This window comes from Chelon labrosus (assembly GCF_963514085.1).
Source record: "Chelon labrosus genome assembly, chromosome: 6".
Classification (NCBI taxonomy): domain Eukaryota; kingdom Metazoa; phylum Chordata; class Actinopteri; order Mugiliformes; family Mugilidae; genus Chelon; species Chelon labrosus.
Window position 1 is genome coordinate 12435512 of NC_140342.1, and position 17555 is coordinate 12453066.

General features: G+C 41.5%; 3 protein-coding genes across 5 annotated transcripts in view; 1 reads left to right on the forward strand and 2 right to left on the reverse strand.

Moving 5' to 3' along the window:
- Positions 1-3229, reverse strand: part of mbnl1 (muscleblind-like splicing regulator 1) — a 48829-nt gene extending 45600 nt beyond the window's left edge. The window contains exon 1 of one of the 2 annotated variants that reach the window (XM_084546034.1): positions 3092-3229. The gene's annotated coding sequence lies outside the window, so the exon portion shown is untranslated. The remainder of the gene's footprint in view (positions 1-3091) is intronic. The other variant, XM_084546037.1, reaches the window with a different exon arrangement.
- A 507-nt stretch (positions 3230-3736) lies between these two features.
- LOC311489100 (cullin-3-like) lies at positions 3737-13474 on the forward strand. The gene is made up of 16 exons (XM_084546018.1): positions 3737-3874; positions 7224-7421; positions 7567-7680; positions 8790-8950; positions 9734-9848; positions 9940-10168; positions 10267-10412; positions 10511-10687; positions 10815-10985; positions 11111-11218; positions 11346-11470; positions 11564-11660; positions 11783-11917; positions 12040-12226; positions 12554-12699; positions 12880-13474. The coding sequence occupies exons 1-16, from the start codon at positions 3815-3817 to the stop codon at positions 13009-13011; spliced, it is 2301 nt and encodes a 766-aa protein (XP_084402144.1). The 5' UTR covers positions 3737-3814; the 3' UTR covers positions 13012-13474.
- A 113-nt stretch (positions 13475-13587) lies between these two features.
- On the reverse strand, positions 13588-17496 carry dhrs12lb (dehydrogenase/reductase (SDR family) member 12-like b). Of its 2 annotated transcripts, XM_084546040.1 has the most exons (10): positions 17311-17381; positions 16804-16937; positions 16643-16725; positions 16474-16569; positions 16311-16392; positions 15462-15523; positions 15239-15343; positions 14947-15037; positions 14364-14501; positions 13588-14294 (listed from the first exon to the last, which is right to left on the reverse strand). In XM_084546040.1, the coding sequence occupies exons 1-10, from the start codon at positions 17364-17366 to the stop codon at positions 14128-14130; spliced, it is 1014 nt and encodes a 337-aa protein (XP_084402166.1). In that variant the 5' UTR covers positions 17367-17381; the 3' UTR covers positions 13588-14127. The 2 variants fall into 2 exon arrangements, with proteins under 2 accessions (XP_084402166.1, XP_084402167.1); XM_084546041.1 differs by having other exon boundaries at positions 16643-16937; positions 17311-17496.
- Positions 17497-17555: the final 59 nt, after the last annotated feature.

Genomic DNA, 17555 nt, shown 5'->3' on the forward strand with positions numbered 1-17555 from the left:
TGTGGTTGATGCTACAAGCAGAACAGTCTGACCCTTCTCTCAGCTCCCACGACATTTTCTTCAAGCCTCCCTATTGGGATTCTGTTAGCCTACATTCCCCGCTTCAAGGTCGGCGGCGGTGGCAAATTAAATTACTTGTCCTGTTTTGTAGTGTTGGCGCCAGGTCAACAGCAGCTTGGCTAAAATGATGAGTGTGGGATTCTGAAGGGAGCCGCATTTCTCTGGTGTCATGTTTGCAAAGCAAAGTAGCGGCGATGAAAAGAGCTGAAATCAAAAGCAGTGTATTAAATTCTGCCTCTGTAATCACCTGCAAGAAATCAATTACCTCCTCTTTCGAATGCACCACTTTATACTGTCGTCCTCTGGGCTTACCCTGCCGGTGGAAGATGTCATGTGCTTGCACATAGTGAAGCTTGACTACATTAGGCCTAATTTTGTTAAACTCACATTACAGCACACGCCACCTGCTGGATGTCTTCAATATGACCGTAAACGTTAGTTTAATTCATTTACTATGATTAATCCTGTGGATTATGTGGTTGATGGTTTATTTGTTTGTGCCCAACAAGAGTCACATCACTGTCTATTTGGAACAACTTTACACAGACATATTTCACTCAGCTGAGTCGTTAGTTCCACAATCACAATGCACTTGTGTTGTGCAGGCTGTCAGCATCTCTAGAGCAGCATGTGGAGTTTATCTGTCAGTAGCAGAGATGGCTGTTATCAGGGGACAAACAGCTTACACACCACACTGTGGAATGGGAGGAACTTAGAGTATGTAATGTGGTGTCAGAACACGACAGAAGTAAACAGGCAACTTGATATTATGATACGCTCGGCTGTCAAATGTGTGTAACGGAAATCTATTTGCAGTTTCACCAAGCGATAGACCAAATCAACAAGGAGATCACAGTGGCAAAAACCATATAAGAAAACAGCAGATAAACTGAAGATGTTTTTTCAGACAGACTGAACTTTCAAATTGTGTCTGGCTGAATCTATAATTACACTTAACACTGGGATATCTTTTAAATATTATGATGTGTTGTAGCAGTAAACTGCACATTTCCACAGAGAGTTACTCTTACAGTGTTCATGTTTTCTGGTACTGTTCTTACAGTGCCGAAAATGACAGACTTGACAATTTCAACCAAAGACCTTGTGATAAAATATTCTCCCGCATGCTGCTAGGACTCCTGGACACTAGAGAGCAGCAGAGGAGCACAAAACACACACTGATTTTCTCCTCGAAACACTGCACATATGACGCATTCATATTGAAAAGGCTCACATACTAAAATGTATACTTACACATAAAAACATTGACCAGTAATCTGGTTATTGATTACACATATTTTAACTGAGTCATGGTTAACTCTGTGTGTGTGTGTGTGTGCAGCTTTTAGATTTCTGAGACTCCGCTGACAAGAGAGAAACCCCTGATAAACAGGCTATCAGTGAGAGAACAGAGCTGTCAGTTTTGGTAAATATTACTGTCTCACACCATAGAGTTTACACATTTAGGGTACAATTTTGAAAAGAAGGTTTAGATAAAAAATAAACAGTTGTCTAAAATAATTGATAAAACAATCGTCTATATAGATTTTAATCTTGTTGAGAAGTGGTTTAAAGAAGAACTAGTTCAACCTATCATTTTGACAGACAGTTAGGCCACAAGCCATGCCTCTCCCAAGTCCCAATTGTTGCTTTACGTTGACAGAGTAGATGAATATTTAACAGGAGGAAAGAAAGTGGTAGGCATCAGATCACTGAGAAGAAAACAAAACTCGTCCCATCATGTGACCCCACCGTCTGACTGATGAAAGACTAGATACTTGTGTCTTTGTTGAGGTAAGCTTTGAAATCAACTCTGAATGGTAAGCATATGTGTGGCAATACAATGTGAATTTATAGTTGGGTTGGATGCCTCTCAAAAAGTTTCAGATCAGGTGGAAGTGTTTGCGGTCAGCACCATGGACAGCGAACAGAGGATTATCCAGGTGATCAGTGCGATGCGATCGGAAATCAGAAAGCTGGAGCTGGAGAACATGGGCCTGCGGCGGAGAGCTAGAACTAATCTCCGAAAGAACGCAACAGTTCCCGCCATCATAGCAGAGTGCAGAGGTAGGCTCATACACAGAGATGAGAACACAACTGCGTTTATAAAGTTACTTGATGTCAGTCGATTCAAAATCGTTTCACTTCTAGGTTAAACAGTAGGAAATTTGCTTTAATGTAATTAAATTTTTGGTGACACACTTCTCAGCACAGAGAAAATCCATGTTACACACATTTTTGGAGACATGTTCTGCCTTTCTTGAGAGACCTTTTTTTTCATCTGCATAGAGCCAGTGTTGTACCCCCAAGTTAGGTGAATTCGAGTTAGACGACATGCTCTGACATGTCATAGTTTTGACATTTTTTCTTCTTTAGAAACTCTTGTGTGATTCTGGCAGTGTGCTTTGGATTGTTATCATGGTGGAACAGTCCTCTGGAGACCGGGAGTCATCCTGTCAGCCAGTATTTCGGTATATTCACAGACGCTCATGGTGTCATCTCCACAAGCGCTTTTGCCCTCATGCAGCTCCGTATCATGACAGTCCCACGTCAGCATTTCAGGACTCTGCATACACTGTCATTTTTTTGTTGGCCAGGAGGTCCATGTCAAACGTATACATTTCCATGTGGACGTTCCAGGGACATTTTTTAACCTTATTCATCAAAAGTGTACCCATTTCTGTTTCAGTGCTCACAACTTTACTTAACTTGTGCATCAGTGATCACAGATATATGCAGCAGTTCTGCTTTGGCCCTTTAGTGGAAATAGTTTGTCATCTTAGAAATAATTTTAAGTGATATTGTAGACGGGTGTACTCGCTTCAGTTGCATACTAGACTACTGTTAAGCCCTTTTATGGCTCCAAGCATAAGAAAACTGCTAAATTAATCTTGAAATATAGTCAGTGGAGAGTTAATTATTTATATATGGTCAATACACTGATTGTTTTTTGGATAAATACTCCCATAGCTAAATAGACTTGTCCTTTAAAGTCTTTAAAACTCTTTTCCAGTTAAATCAGTGTACTCACCCTTTTGTTGTCCAATGTCTTCTCTTCTTCAGAGAGCGTGGTCATGACAGTGAGGAGATATTCTGTCTTCCAGCCGGTGGTCAGTCGTCAACATGCAGATGGGAAACGCAAAGAATGAAAGGAGGACTGGAAACAAACAGCAAAGCTGAAAATTAGTAGGCTACGGTCTAACTGAACATACTAGCTAGCTTAGCTTCTTGCTGTTGATATGGTGGGTGCCTGAAAACAGTGATAAATTATATTTTATTATTCCCGAATAAAGTATTTTTCTGTCTGTGATGCCTTCATGTAAATGTAGTCTCAGTTCAATTAGTTACTTTGACTTTAAACTGCTAAAATGCTCTTAAGTACCATGTTTTGGCCGAAATATTAATATAATAATGGCCGACGTAACCGCTTTGGAATGAGGGAAGTGCCAACCGTTAACGTCAACCTGTGGAATGCACCTGTCAGTGTAGCGCCTGTGCTACTCTCGCGAGATTCCGGGGTTGCGCAGTGGAGAACAGCCGTCCGCCATCACTGCATACAAGCTAACATTAGCCGACAACCACAGAGCAGCAGAGCGATTGACAACAACATAACAGACACACAGACCGACCTAATTCCCAAAGGGGGAGGTCGCCGAGTTTCCCTGTCGCTTTCCTGGCGCAGAAAGCAAACCAGCACCTGCCTTTCATGTAGTCTTCAAGTCAACTTTAGACACGAAAGTCGTTCTAACTAATCATGTCCAACCTCAAAGGCGGCACCAAGAAGGACACCAAGATGAGGATACGAGCCTTTCCTGTAAGTATTTACCGGCTCTGTAAGCGCCGAGACGCTAACTATGAGACTCGAGTGCCGAGGATGACAGGTCTTTATGCTAGCAGCTGCCTGCTAACTAGCTTCTCAACGGAGAAAGAAACGTCAGTAAATTGAAAACTGCGCTTACTTGAACAAATTAGCCGAAGCACGTTATCTGTGTTATTCGCTCATTTTATTTAACGTTATCTGTTTCTTAGCTAAGAAAATGCCATCGTCGTTCGTCGCGAGCTAAAGCTAGCATTCAAGGAAACTTCTTCAGGGAGACAGTAGCAAATAGTAGCTAGCTAGTTAGCAGGCCTCTTAATGTTGAGTTAACGTTTGCTAAGTTGCTGCCGGGTCAGCAGGTATCACTACACTATGGTATCGGCAAGCACTTCGGTCTGTTAGTGTAATGCACCACGAATTTGGTTCAGACTCTGGTGGATAGTAATGAGCACATTATCACCCAGAGTTAGCTTGAGAGCTAGCGCAACTTCATCCCAGGGCGATGCTAAAGTAAACAAGTCCTAAGTAACTTGAGTACGTACAGTTGACCTGTCTACTGATTTAAATTACGCTACTATCACTGTCACACAGTCATTTCAACCACATTGACTGAACATTAGGCTGAATAACATATCCCCAAACTCAATGAAGCTCTGTCATGAGCACACTTGTCAAGCTGCGTTATGTGCAGTCTGCAAAGTCCTTCTAGCACCCTTCCTGTGTGTGAAACATTAAAGGAAATACTAATATAATTTCGTCAGTTGAATATCTAGGTTTATGAGTGGGTGTCTGGGAGAGTGAGTCAGAAAGCAGATGGGTGAGTTAAAACAAGGATTGCTTTACTCAGATGTTGAGCTTCTGGCCATTTGCAATACCAGCCCATTTGTCCTCAGTTTAACCCTGAGTAGTTAAGAAGATAATATAAAATTTGATTAATATAATTGGAGCTTATTACAGCTCTTATACTTCCGATAGAGCCTGTGATCTGAAAATGTACCTGGATGCACCTGTTCAATGTTTTCTCCCCTGATACAGGTTCTATGAATTACCGATTGGATAACAGAGCTCTCTTTCCCTAATTTAAATTGTTCTACGTTGAACTGATCACTGTTTTTATGTTAAGTAACATGGGGGCAAAAGCTCTGTTAGTAGGCCATGTGATTGTAATGTAAGTGGTAGCGGAAACACTGACATTTACAATGACATTGACAGAAACTATTTGGTCACACCTGCCTGATACCCTGAAGTCATAACTGACTACTTTAAACATTCACCCTTATTATTAAAAAGAAAATATTCATACTAAGCAGTCAATGATAACATTCTCTATTTGCGGTGGACTTGTTCCACAACGCAAACACAGCCGCCCTTTTCATTGCTTCAGCATCCTTCTGGAAAAGGTTGGCTTTGCTATATTTGCACATATCAGAAAAGTTAATGTTATCAAAGTATTTCATAATATTCAAAGTAGGTGCAGTTCCAACCATAAACAGCTCTAATGCAGCATTACATGCTGATACTGACAACAGAGAGCCAACAGGAAGCAAGCAAGACTCAATCTGTCAAACGTCTATAAGAACTACAACTGAGACCTGTATTCTGTCTGTTCTGCCTACATGTCTTGAATAAGCTCGTAAAAGTAGGTGAATATCAACATATTCCACATGCTGGAATATGTTACATTAAGAAATCCGACTAATTCAGAGTATCCAAATAGAATATGTTATTCATCATATTGTGAACTGTAGTGTGCGTGTAAACATAATGACAGATATGTCTATCCTTTCTTTTCTGCATGGGAGAAAATATGAAAATATGATTACTTCAGATCGGGTTTCTGATTGAGTTAAATCAATTAAATGATACAGCGTGCTTTTCCTTAATGAGATAAGTTGTTTATGTAGAATGGCAGATATCCTACTTCTTCTAAGGCTAAACTGTTTGATAAAAATAATAGTATCAGTCTACACTCTTGTCACAAATTAAAATGGAGGGTGCTGGACAGTTCATTTGCAGTCAGAAACAGGATGAGGAACTTAAATGCACTTCACGGCTGCTTCTCTCCATTCTGCACGTCTTTCTTGATTGTGAGACATGTTAACACACATTGTACCCTTGATTTAGTGTAATTACATGCTTAGTCATTCATTGTGGATTAAAACACATTTAAACGCCTTGCATTTGCTGCCCGTGTGTTTTTACTACCTGTTTGACAAGCAGTACTTTGGTTTTGAAAGTGTTTTCATTCAGTCTGCATTAAGATATCACGTGTAGCTGTATATGACTTTGTCCTTGCTCTGTGTTTGGTTTATTATGGCCCTGTTTGTTCAGTATCAATTTCTGCAATTACATTGACAGTAGTAGTCCAATAATACTCATAATAATAGTCTAATCAGAAAAAGAATTCATCAAAACATACTGGCCCAATCGAAAGGATCTTTATGATTGAAATGGGTTATATAAATCCATAATCTATTATTAAATGGCAAAATATTAAGAGATAACCCTTTAAGTACTTGATCTGATTGTTTGGTTGGAAGAAAAAACATTTTTGTACGTTTCTTCCATGTGGGATAACCTTCGGATCAGGGGACATGACGAGTGAAATAGACAGAAACGTGGTGTTAGCGAAACAACGAGCTGTTGAAACAATACAACACGAAAATTGATCAGCACAGTTGAATCGTGGGTTCGTCTTTGTCATCTTTATTCCAGTCCTTCATTATCTTTATTAAATTAGTGAAGTGTTGTCAAACAAAAACTGGAAAAGGAGAACTTCTTTAGATTCAACTCTCCTCAGCAAGCAAAATAAAAAAAAAAAAATCTAATGTTTTGGGTCATGTACGTCCATACATCCGGGTTAACTTGTAAATCAGAATGTTTTCAGTCACATTGAAAAAATATTGTCCAACTATAAACATGGCCACTGATGTATCACTGATGTATGCACTAAGTGATGACTTGATCATAACTTTGTGTTAACCAGAGCTAAGAGCTGATGTGCTGCTACATCCAGATGCCTGATCAGATTGTTACTATGCACTTGCAACTTTATCTGACAACATATTGAATAACTCATACTTTGCAATCTTTCACAGAGAATTCAAATTCACCAAAATGTGGCTTTTAAACTAAATTTAGTGCTAATGTTTATTAAATACCTGTGCAATCAAAAAGTTATGTCTTCACTGTTCACCTTGCAAGGTATGAAAATGAGAAAAAAATATTTTGAAATCTGTGTAGATATAATTTTACAAAACTGCCATTACTTATTAGTGAGTGTTCTTTATATTTGACCTGTGCTAGGCTTACTTTCATCACACTTTCATCCTTCTATCTCTCCCAGATGACAATGGATGAGAAATATGTCAACAACATCTGGGACCTTCTAAAAAATGCCATCCAGGAGATTCAGAGGAAGAACAACAGTGGACTGAGCTTTGAGGAGCTGTACAGGAATGCCTACACCATGGTGCTCCACAAGCACGGGGAGAAGCTCTACACAGGCCTGAGGGAGGTTGTCACTGAACACCTCATCAACAAAGTAAAGAATCTTTTCCTTTTTAATACAACTCTTTAGAAAATAACCTGCAGAATATTGGTTTATGCTTAGACTTGATGTTGATTCGGCCCACCAGAGATAAATTGATGTCACTTGATGTTTGTTTTTGTTTTTTTTATAATTTCAGGTACGAGAAGATGTTCTAAACTCCCTAAATAATAACTTTCTGCAAACACTGAACCAGGCCTGGAATGACCATCAAACCGCCATGGTTATGATCAGAGACATCCTCATGTACATGGTAGGCGTGCTATTGTAGTTCAGTCACTGCAAAAATAATTACTGTACAATTTTATTAATTACTTAAGTATTTATTTATTTATTCATTCATTCATTTATTCATTCATAGTTGGTGCATGAACTCTGCTGTTCCATGGGCGCATTTTGTTTCACAACATTAATAATTTTGTGCTGTTTAAGAAATGGCCTTTTGTGTTCAACCCTGGCCAGCCTTCACCTATATCCTCTGTTGGACTTTAACTGTAAGGTTCTTTTTAATTTGGACTCAACAATGAGGCTTTGTTGTTGTATTTGTTTGTCGGAAAACTGGCAGGACGAGTTGATTTAACCTTGCCAGCCAAATGGTATGTGTGGGGATTGTGTGATTGAGCTCCTGAGATAAGCACAAGTATCGGCTAAACAATGGCACACTCGCTACAGAGACTACAGAGCTCTCCTGGGGTTCTTTTGTTGTACTCTCTCCTCTTTCCTGTCCTGCTTTGCCCCGTGCAGTTGCCTTTCTGCAGGCTCACCTTATCCGGATGTCTGTGCAGGGAGAGCAGGCAGCTGTTGTTGTTGTTATCCTGCTGACCTCTAGAGGAGAGCCAGGCAGATGCAGCAAGTTTCTGTGTCCCTGCTTATCTTGCTGGAACCACTACCTTTTCATGCACTAGTATTTATTCTTATTAGTACAGTATGGGTAGTTCATATATTGTTATTGTTGTGATGTATCTTTAGCAGGCTTTACTTATTTAGTGCTCTAATTAGGGGAAAAAAAACAAAAAAAAAACAGAAGGAAGCCAAACCTCACTGATGAACTAATACCTCACCACACACATCGACCACTCAGTTATTTTTATTTTCTAATGCCATTACATAAGCTCGACAACCTGTCTGTGGGAGTGCAAGAGTGCAAGTGTTTATTGAAAGCTTTGGTGACATATCCTAACAGTGTGTATCAGCATAAAAAAATGAATACTTGATGTATCTCACTGTTCGAATACACAGGTACTATACTTTTACATATATATTTACCAGACTCATTCTGTCATCATGCATTTGTGATCATGCTCCAGTACTTTTTTTCCTATACATAAAGTAATGTTTTTCCCCCATTCTCATGCCTTTTAGGACAGGGTGTACGTTCAGCAAAACAATGTGGAGAATGTGTACAACCTCGGCCTCATCATATTCAGGGACCAGGTGGTGCGCTATGGCTGCATTCGAGACCACCTACGACAAACGTTACTGGACATGATCGCACGGGAGCGGAAGGGAGAGGTCGTAGACAGGTACACAGGAGTTGTAGTTGACTGTAGGATTACCCCAGGATTTTGTTTGGATTTAGGGAGATTATAATTTATTTTTTTGAATTGATTAATCTGTTATTATTATTATTATAATTGATTATGGTTTCAGTTATTTTCTGAGTGGTCAGTCAGTCATTTGAATTAAGTTTCTCAAAATTACATATTTTAACTTGAATAAATGAACCATTTCAAACTTTTGCGTTTACTTAACCTTTCATCATTTATAAAGTTCTGATTATGATTCAACCATTAATTATCAGTGACAGTGTTCAGCAAAGTGTGCAGATTGTAACTGGAAATGCAGCTGCCTAATTTAACTGCAAAAAGTCGTTCACACCCATTTAGACGTAACATTAATTTAAAGCTAGTCGTTTAATTTTATACATCTATATGCACACAAAACTATTCATAACTTGCAATTACACTGGAGAGCTCATACCATCCAGGGAACAACACAACAATGACGCCAAGGCACCGATCATCAACCAAGAATCAGACTAAACACACTAATCCAGATACGTGCACTGCTGTCTCGCATTTTGGCGTTCGATTCCCGCCTTTTTTTTGATACAGTCTCATTGTCCAAATTGGGCATGAATGTAAAAGTTGCAAAGCATCAACGTGTTCCTTCTAAATGGACATATTTACGTAATCGATGATATCAATGCGTCATTTCACCCCTAGATAAATTAGGAAATATGGTGACCTTTATCAAGTTTCCTCAATATCGACCTTAAACTTTTATTTATCCAAAATTCATTGCAGGGGAGCCATCAGGAATGCCTGCCAGATGCTGATGATCCTCGGCCTGGACGGCAGGTCTGTCTATGAGGAGGACTTCGAGAGCCCTTTCTTAGATATGTCAGCTGAATTCTTCCAGGTGAGTCTGTGCTGGATGAGTTTTACTCTTGTTATTTTACAACTACTGAAAGTCTTTATAATAAATCAACACGCTCTCTGCCCCTTTTCAGATGGAGAGCCAAAAATTCCTAGCAGAAAACAGTGCCAGTGTCTACATAAAGAAGGTAGAGGCCCGAATCAATGAAGAGATTGAGCGGGTCATGCACTGCCTGGACAAGTCTACAGAGGAGCCCATTGTCAAGGTAGTGGAAAGGGAGCTCATTTCAAAACACATGAAGACCATTGTGGAGATGGAGAACTCCGGCCTGGTCCATATGCTCAAGAACGGCAAGACAGAAGGTAAAAGCATTACCTCATTTGTGCTTATTCTCTGTTTGATTTTTTTTTTTTTTTTTTTTTTGTTTCTCACTGTTTTTTGTAACATGTCTTACTCGCAGACCTGGCATGCATGTACAAGCTGTTCAGCCGTGTGCCAAATGGCCTGAAAACAATGTGCGAGTGTATGAGCTCCTACTTGAGGGAGCAAGGCAAGGCTCTGGTGTCAGAAGAGGGAGAGGGCAAGAACCCTGTCGACTATATCCAGGTATGCTGGTTGAACAGTGTGTCTGAACACGAGATTTAAATTCTTGTAAATGGATGGTGCCAGTTTATATCCGCTCATGGCAACTTTGTCCTCAACAGGGTCTGCTAGACCTGAAGACGCGGTTTGATCGTTTCCTCCTCGAGTCCTTCAACAACGACAGACTCTTCAAACAAACCATAGCAGGAGACTTTGAGTATTTCCTCAACCTCAACTCCCGCTCGCCAGAGTACCTATCGCTCTTTATTGATGATAAGCTCAAGAAGGGAGTCAAAGGGGTATGTGCCTTCCTAGAAAGCATTGCTTAAGCTGAGCTGTAACACGTTTTCAATTTATTTATTTTTTTACAAGCTGTAACTTGAACTTTACATTCTCAACTTTTTCCCTACTGTCTTATTTGATCAGTTAACAGAACAGGAGGTGGAGTCTATACTTGATAAGGCCATGGTACTGTTCAGGTTCATGCAGGAGAAGGATGTGTTTGAACGGTACTACAAACAGCATCTGGGCCGCCGGCTGCTCAGCAACAAGAGCGTCTCAGACGACTCAGAAAAGAACATGATCTCAAAACTCAAGGTAAAGGAATAAAAAAAACTTTGGGATACAGATTTATGCATATCTCTGAGAGTTTTCCTCAAGTTATCCATCTCATATTGCACTGACTAACTCCTTGTGACCCATTTTGTCTTTCTCCTTTGCAGACAGAATGTGGCTGTCAGTTCACCTCAAAACTGGAAGGGATGTTCAGGGACATGAGCATCTCCAACACTACCATGGATGAGTTCAGGCAGCACATACAAACCACATCAGTAAGCAAAACCTTTATTCTAATCTTTAGTATTTAGTTCATCAGATTGTCGCTGTCACTGCTGCTCAGTTGTCTTTGAAAATGCAGTATGAAAGGGCTGCCTAAAAACCACCATACCTCTCTTTCAGGCATCTTTAAGTGGTGTGGACCTTACAGTAAGGGTCCTCACTACCGGTTACTGGCCCACACAGTCTGCAACACCCAAATGCACCATCCCCCCTGCTCCTAGACACGCCTTTGAAGTATTCAGACGGTAAATTTTCTCAACTGTTATGCTATATAAAGAGAACCGCTGTGTCATTTTGTGTGGTTTCTAACGATTTTTTTGTTCTGTTTTATTTCCCAGGTTTTACCTTGCTAAGCACAGTGGTAGACAGCTCACACTGCAACACCACATGGGCGGGGCAGACCTCAACGCAACTTTCTACGGAGCTGTTAAAAAGGTAGCTTTTAAATAAAGGAGGAAAAAAATGCAGCGTTAAGTTTTGAAATTGGAAAACAGTTTGTTCTCTTAAAGAGTATTGTAATTTAGGAGTTCCCCCTTTCCCTTCGTCTACATCTGCAGGAGGATGGTTCGGAGGTGGGTGTGGGCGGTGCACAGGTGACGGGGTCGAACACTCGCAAGCACATACTCCAGGTCTCCACCTTCCAGATGACCATCCTCATGCTCTTCAACAACAGAGAAAAGTGCACTTTTGAGGTGGGAACTCTCTCCTGCCTGTTTTTTCTAACACATTGGACAACTTGCTCGACTGAGTTTTAGAATATTGTTATCTACCCTGCTTTTAACAACATAATCCCTCATTTTATCCCGCTGTGTAGGAGATTCAGCAGGAGACAGATATCCCAGAGAGAGAGTTGGTGCGAGCGTTGCAGTCTTTGGCCTGTGGGAAACCCACACAGCGGGTTCTTACCAAGGAGCCAAAGTCCAAGGAGATAGAGAACGGCCACGTGTTTACAGTCAATGATCAGTTTACTTCCAAACTGCACAGAGTCAAAATACAGACAGGTGAGTCATGCTTGTCTATGATCCACTATGATAAACTTATGGCTCACCTTCCCTCTGCCAGCTTCTGTCCATCACTAACATCCTGACCAAATGTTTTTGGTTAGACGGCTTCATTTCTAGAAATCTGAAACACAGAAGTTGCTTTGTTGTCATGCTTAGTCATCCAGCCATTTTATGAAAGACATTTAGTACAGTCACTAAATATCTTGTGCAGTCCTTGATACCCGTTTATCTCGCACGATTAACACGAATAAATAGTGTCAGCTGTTCAAAAGTATTTTGTGACATAATCTAAACTCATCTTGTACACGTGTCTGACTTCACCAGTTGCTGCTAAACAAGGGGAATCAGACCCTGAAAGGAAAGAGACTCGACAGAAAGTGGACGATGACAGGAAGCATGAGATTGAGGCGGCCATCGTCCGAATCATGAAATCGAGGAAGAAGATGCAGCATAACGTCTTGGTAGCAGAGGTAAGAATTTGCTCCAAGAATCCAAATAAATTTTTTTATTAAATCCAGTTGTTTTTCATCTTCTCTACTTATAGACTGCACAGTGTCAAATGTATTTTTTTTGTCTTCCTTCTATAATGTTGCAGTCTTTAATGTTAAAAAGGCTGGTTTCTTATATTTCTGACTCCTCTGTGTCTTCAGGTGACTCAGCAGCTCCGGGCACGTTTTCTTCCCAGTCCTGTGGTAATCAAAAAGCGTATAGAAGGACTAATAGAAAGAGAATACTTGGCGAGGACGCCAGAAGATCGTAAAGTGTACACCTACGTTGCATAGAATATGAACTGTGGATGAGAGGAGGAAGAGACTGGAGAGGTGGGAATTGTTTGTTTTCTTTGGACTGTTGTTACGCATGGACTGGAAGTTTCTTTTAAAGTCAAACGCTGGGAACCTAAATCATCGTCCCTGACAAAAACACACAGTAAACACACGTAAGCGGGGAATAAAATGTTCGCTTGGGAGAAAAAAAAAAAGCCCACCAAAATCTTCTCGGTGATTTTTAAATCGGGCCCAGTCTTCCTATTCCTTGTGAGTTTTAACATGGATGGATCCAGCTTCAAGCTTTTCACTGTTTTACCCTTGTAGAGATCAGACTTGCGAAGAATCCCTTGGGAAAAATGTGAACGCACCACATTATTATTATTTTTTGTTTCAATACTGTATAAAAAATAATAAAATTATTAAAAACAGCAAATGTGGATTGTTACAAAAATAAAAAAAAACGAGTGTCGGTGCTCTAGTTTGTCATAGAAATGCAATGATTCATCTCCTGCAGTCATCTGATCTCCTGCTTTAAAAATAATGAATGTTGGTATGTTTTTTATTTTTTCCCCCAATGGACACACCACTGTCAGCTGGTGTTGTTAACAACTTAAAATATATTTCCAACCCAGATGGGCTTTTAGCAGGATCACGGTATTTTAATTGGAGATGATGACGGTGATTTTTCATATTACATCTATTAGGCAAGGTATAAATGTGTTAAAATGACTGTTTAAATATGACATGCGAGATTGTGCAGCTGGGTTCATGCAGTAGAAATCTTTTTCACAATATCGGCAGACACAAATTAGATCTGCTACCATTTCTCCTGCAAACGCTGACGCAGTTTACCAACATAAACCACAGGTCAGAAATCAAAATACATGGTCACCTCAAATCAGTTTCTTGCTCTTTAATCAGTAGTTCATGACTTTTTCAGAACAAACAGTCCAGTTGACACCATAAGTCAAATCATCTGACCGTACGTAATGACCTAAACATACAAAGGTCTGTAAAATAATCCAAAGTTGGGATGTGCATAAGACTAGATGTGATAAAGGGTCATGTTTTCCAGTAGTTGCTCATATAACACTTAAATGCGTCAATGATGTGTGACGTAACAGACGGGATCTAGACAAACTGAGGCCTCGAAGGACCCACGGGGCTGTTAAGATCTGGATCAGGTTGGGACTGAACCTCTCTGGCCAGAGCCTCCAGCTGAGTCATGAAACTCTGAATCTCCACAGTAGAACTTCGAGTCCAGGCCAAAGGGAGGTGGGCAGGAACGGGCCTACGGTCTGCAATGCGAAATATCTGTCAGGACAAGTGACGGTCCCAATAATTTTGTAACGTTTCAAGCTGCTCACCTTGAAAGAACTGCCCGCTGCGTGTTCGGGCAGCAGCTCTGGACAAGGCCAACCACACCACGGTGTCGGCTCCCTGCTCTACGCTGCGCAGCCTGTCCCCCATCATCTGGTGGAAATGAGGCATCGATGTGGAAACGGCTGGAAACGGAGGGAATAAAACCATCAGCCTGTCAGATTCTCTAATCTGTTTTGATTAGTTTGGTGTGTTTGACAGCACACATGAATATGCAGATCACCCACAACATTAAAACCACTTACAGGAAAACATGAAAAACAGCACAAGGTGTTGACCTGGCCTCCAAATTCACTAGATCCCAAACTGATCAAGTATCTGTGGGAGACTCTGGAACAAGCCTGATCTACAGAGGCCCCTCCCCTCAACCCATAGGATCCAAAGGTCCCCACTAACAGCATCCTGTTTCCAGACACCACAGGACACCCTCAGAAGGCCCATGTCCATTCTCTGATGAATAACAACTGTTTTGGAGGCACAAGGGAGACCTATACAATATTAGGAGTAGTGGTCATAATGTTATGCCTGATCGATGTATTTGCTGGCACTTCTAATCTAATGACACAGTACCTGGTGTATCCACCCAGCCGGGATGCATGACAGAGAAGTGAATCACTGGGTTTGCTTTGGCCCACTGCTGTGTCAGCACCACCTGCTGTCTCTGTAAGGAAATAACACATTGTTATCTCTCCATTCAATCCTCCATCTTTTTTTTTCTTCATGTCTTTGAATGCATTCTTTATCAATAATATCAATATTATCATTAAAACAGAATCCTGTGCTACACATGGGGCTACAACACTGGCTGATCCACGGATACATTTTAAAAGGCTCGCCTCCTTATCTCGATCACATACCCTACCTTGTTCTGCGCGTACACCATCAGCCCATCAAAGAAGCCCTTCTCTGACTGCAGGTCATCAACTCTGAGTTTCTGAACCAGCATGCCTCCCGAGGACACGGTGATCTAACAGAGAGAAGAGAAGCACAGCTGTGTGCTCAGACAACAGCCACTACAGCGCGGACAAAAGTGGCATTATGCTGTCCACATGATGCAGGAGAAGACTCTGTATGTCTAATCTTACCACTCTTGGGTCCCGGCTCTTCTGTATGAGCGGTATGAGGGCCTGGGTGAGGATGTACACCCCTGAAGAGACAGGGAGAAAGTCACAGATTTCAAACCGTTTGCAGCATGACGCTTTCCGGGTGTCACGGTGGGGCAGCGGTTTGCGCTGGCGCCTCACGGGACCTCTGGGTTCAAACCTGTCTGGAGCCTTTCTGTGTGGAGTTTGCACGTTTTTCCGACTTATTCCCACAGCCCAGAGACATTAGTTAGATTCCACATTAACTGTTAATGTGCAAGCAAGTGTGAATGGTTGTTTGTCTCTCTGTGTTAGCCCTGAGACGGACTGACCGAGGCCTAATACCTCCAAGATCCCTCTATGGCAGGGGCGTCAAACTCATTGTAGTTCAGGGGCCACATACAGCGCAATTTGATCTCAATGGGGCCGGACCGGTAACACAATAGCGTATTAACCTATGAATAATGACAATCCAAACGTTTCCCTTTGTTTTAGTGCAAAGAAGAACAAGTACGTTATGAAAATGTTTACATTTAATCAACTGTACTATTACAAAACATGTAATGAGCAACCGGACATTTCTTAAGAATAAGAAGTGCAATTTCTGTTTAGTTCAAGGTCTTAGTGTTGTGTTGTGTCCACAGCTCTTACTAAAACGGTGTAAACCCTAGGAATGACAGTTGCAGTTAATATCTTCAAAGTAATTTTTGCACTTCACAAAATTCATCCCGCAGGCCAGATTGGACCATCTGGCGGGCCGGTTTTGGCCCTCGGGCCGTATGTTTGACACCCCTGCTCTACAGGATAATAGAGTTACTGTATGACACTCTGACCATTAGAATCAGGTCTCACCCATAGTGTTGGTGGCAAAGTTCTTCTCCAGCTTCTCAGCGTTCAGCTCTCTCTTGTGCACCATGCAGCCTGCATTGTTTATCTGCCACGGCATTTAAAAAAAACAAACTATTTAGGATCTGAAAGCAAAGCCAGAACAAAGAATTAAGATGACGGTACGAACCAGCACGTTGAGGGACGGATACTGCTTCTTGAAGGCCTCTGCAAACTCCCAGACTTTACGTGTCTGGGACATGTCCACAACGTGGACGTACACCTCCTGAAATAATTCTCTTTAGTAATTTCACTGTGTAATTCACTGTCAGGCACGTTTCAAAGCTAACCTCACTCACCGTGTTCCCGGACTCATTGATGATGTCCGCCCTGGCCTCCTCTGCTTTGTCTTTGTTCCTACACACCATGTGGACCGTCCCACCTGGAAGCAAAACCTCAGCCTTTATTTTACAGCTACGCAAAGTGTGTGACAAGAGAAATGCAGCCCCCCGGGGTGTACCTTTCTTGGCTATAGCCATTGCCGTTGCTCTGCCAATTCCACTGTTGGCTCCAGTGATCATGAAAGACCTTCCCACAACGGATACGTCCAGGTCCTGGGGCTCAAAGTCTTTAGACGCCGCCTCATATCCCTTCCTAAAGCAGGAAAATATGCTTAATCTGTGCCTTGAAAAGCCAAAAGATTGACAATCGTGTTCACCACAGTTTAGCCCCAGTGGAGTCAGGTGATGTGGATGTCATCCTCAAGACACATGAGCTGTCAATAGAACTATTGTAATTGTACATAAAGGCCAGTTTGTGCGGCGACGTGCCACACAGTGATCAGGCTATTCATACTTGTTAAGCAGCCTGCAGGCTTAAATAAATGACATGAAATGTATGTTATAAACCATATATCATATAGTTAGACAGTCAAAAAGTTATACACACTGAGTGATGTCCCCCCCAAGCATCCTCTGACAGCATCAACCTGACTCCACATTCACAGATCAAGTGATATTGTACTGACCTTGTGTAGTGGTGGATCCCATTCAAAAACCAGATGGCATTTCGGTACAGAGACATGCTGTCAAGTGAACAACAATCCCAGAAGAGGCACTAGTCTGCCAGTCCCTGCCAACCACTGTGACAGATCAGTATCACATGAGGCTGGATGACAGGGGGGGGGGGGAGCGCTTGCTGCTCTCTACCGACCCAGTGTGGGAACAGCACTCGCTCAAAACCAACCCTGACAGTCAGAAGTTCACATTTCAC

Coding starts and splice junctions, on each gene's coding strand:
- LOC311489100 (XM_084546018.1), top strand. CDS start 3,815: ATGTCCAACCTCAAAGGCGGCACCAAGAAGGACACCAAGATGAGGATA. Junction 7,681..8,789: donor GAGACATCCTCATGTACATG/GTAGGCGTGCTA, acceptor CATGCCTTTTAG/GACAGGGTGTACGTTCAGCA. Junction 12,700..12,879: donor ATAACGTCTTGGTAGCAGAG/GTAAGAATTTGC, acceptor CTGTGTCTTCAG/GTGACTCAGCAGCTCCGGGC.
- dhrs12lb (XM_084546041.1), bottom strand. CDS start 17,366: ATGTCTCTGTACCGAAATGCCATCTGGTTTTTGAATGGGATCCACCAC. Junction 15,524..16,310: donor CTTTGCCACCAACACTATGG/GTGAGACCTGAT, acceptor CTGTCTCTTCAG/GGGTGTACATCCTCACCCAG. Junction 15,344..15,461: donor AGAGCCGGGACCCAAGAGTG/GTAAGATTAGAC, acceptor TCTCTCTGTTAG/ATCACCGTGTCCTCGGGAGG.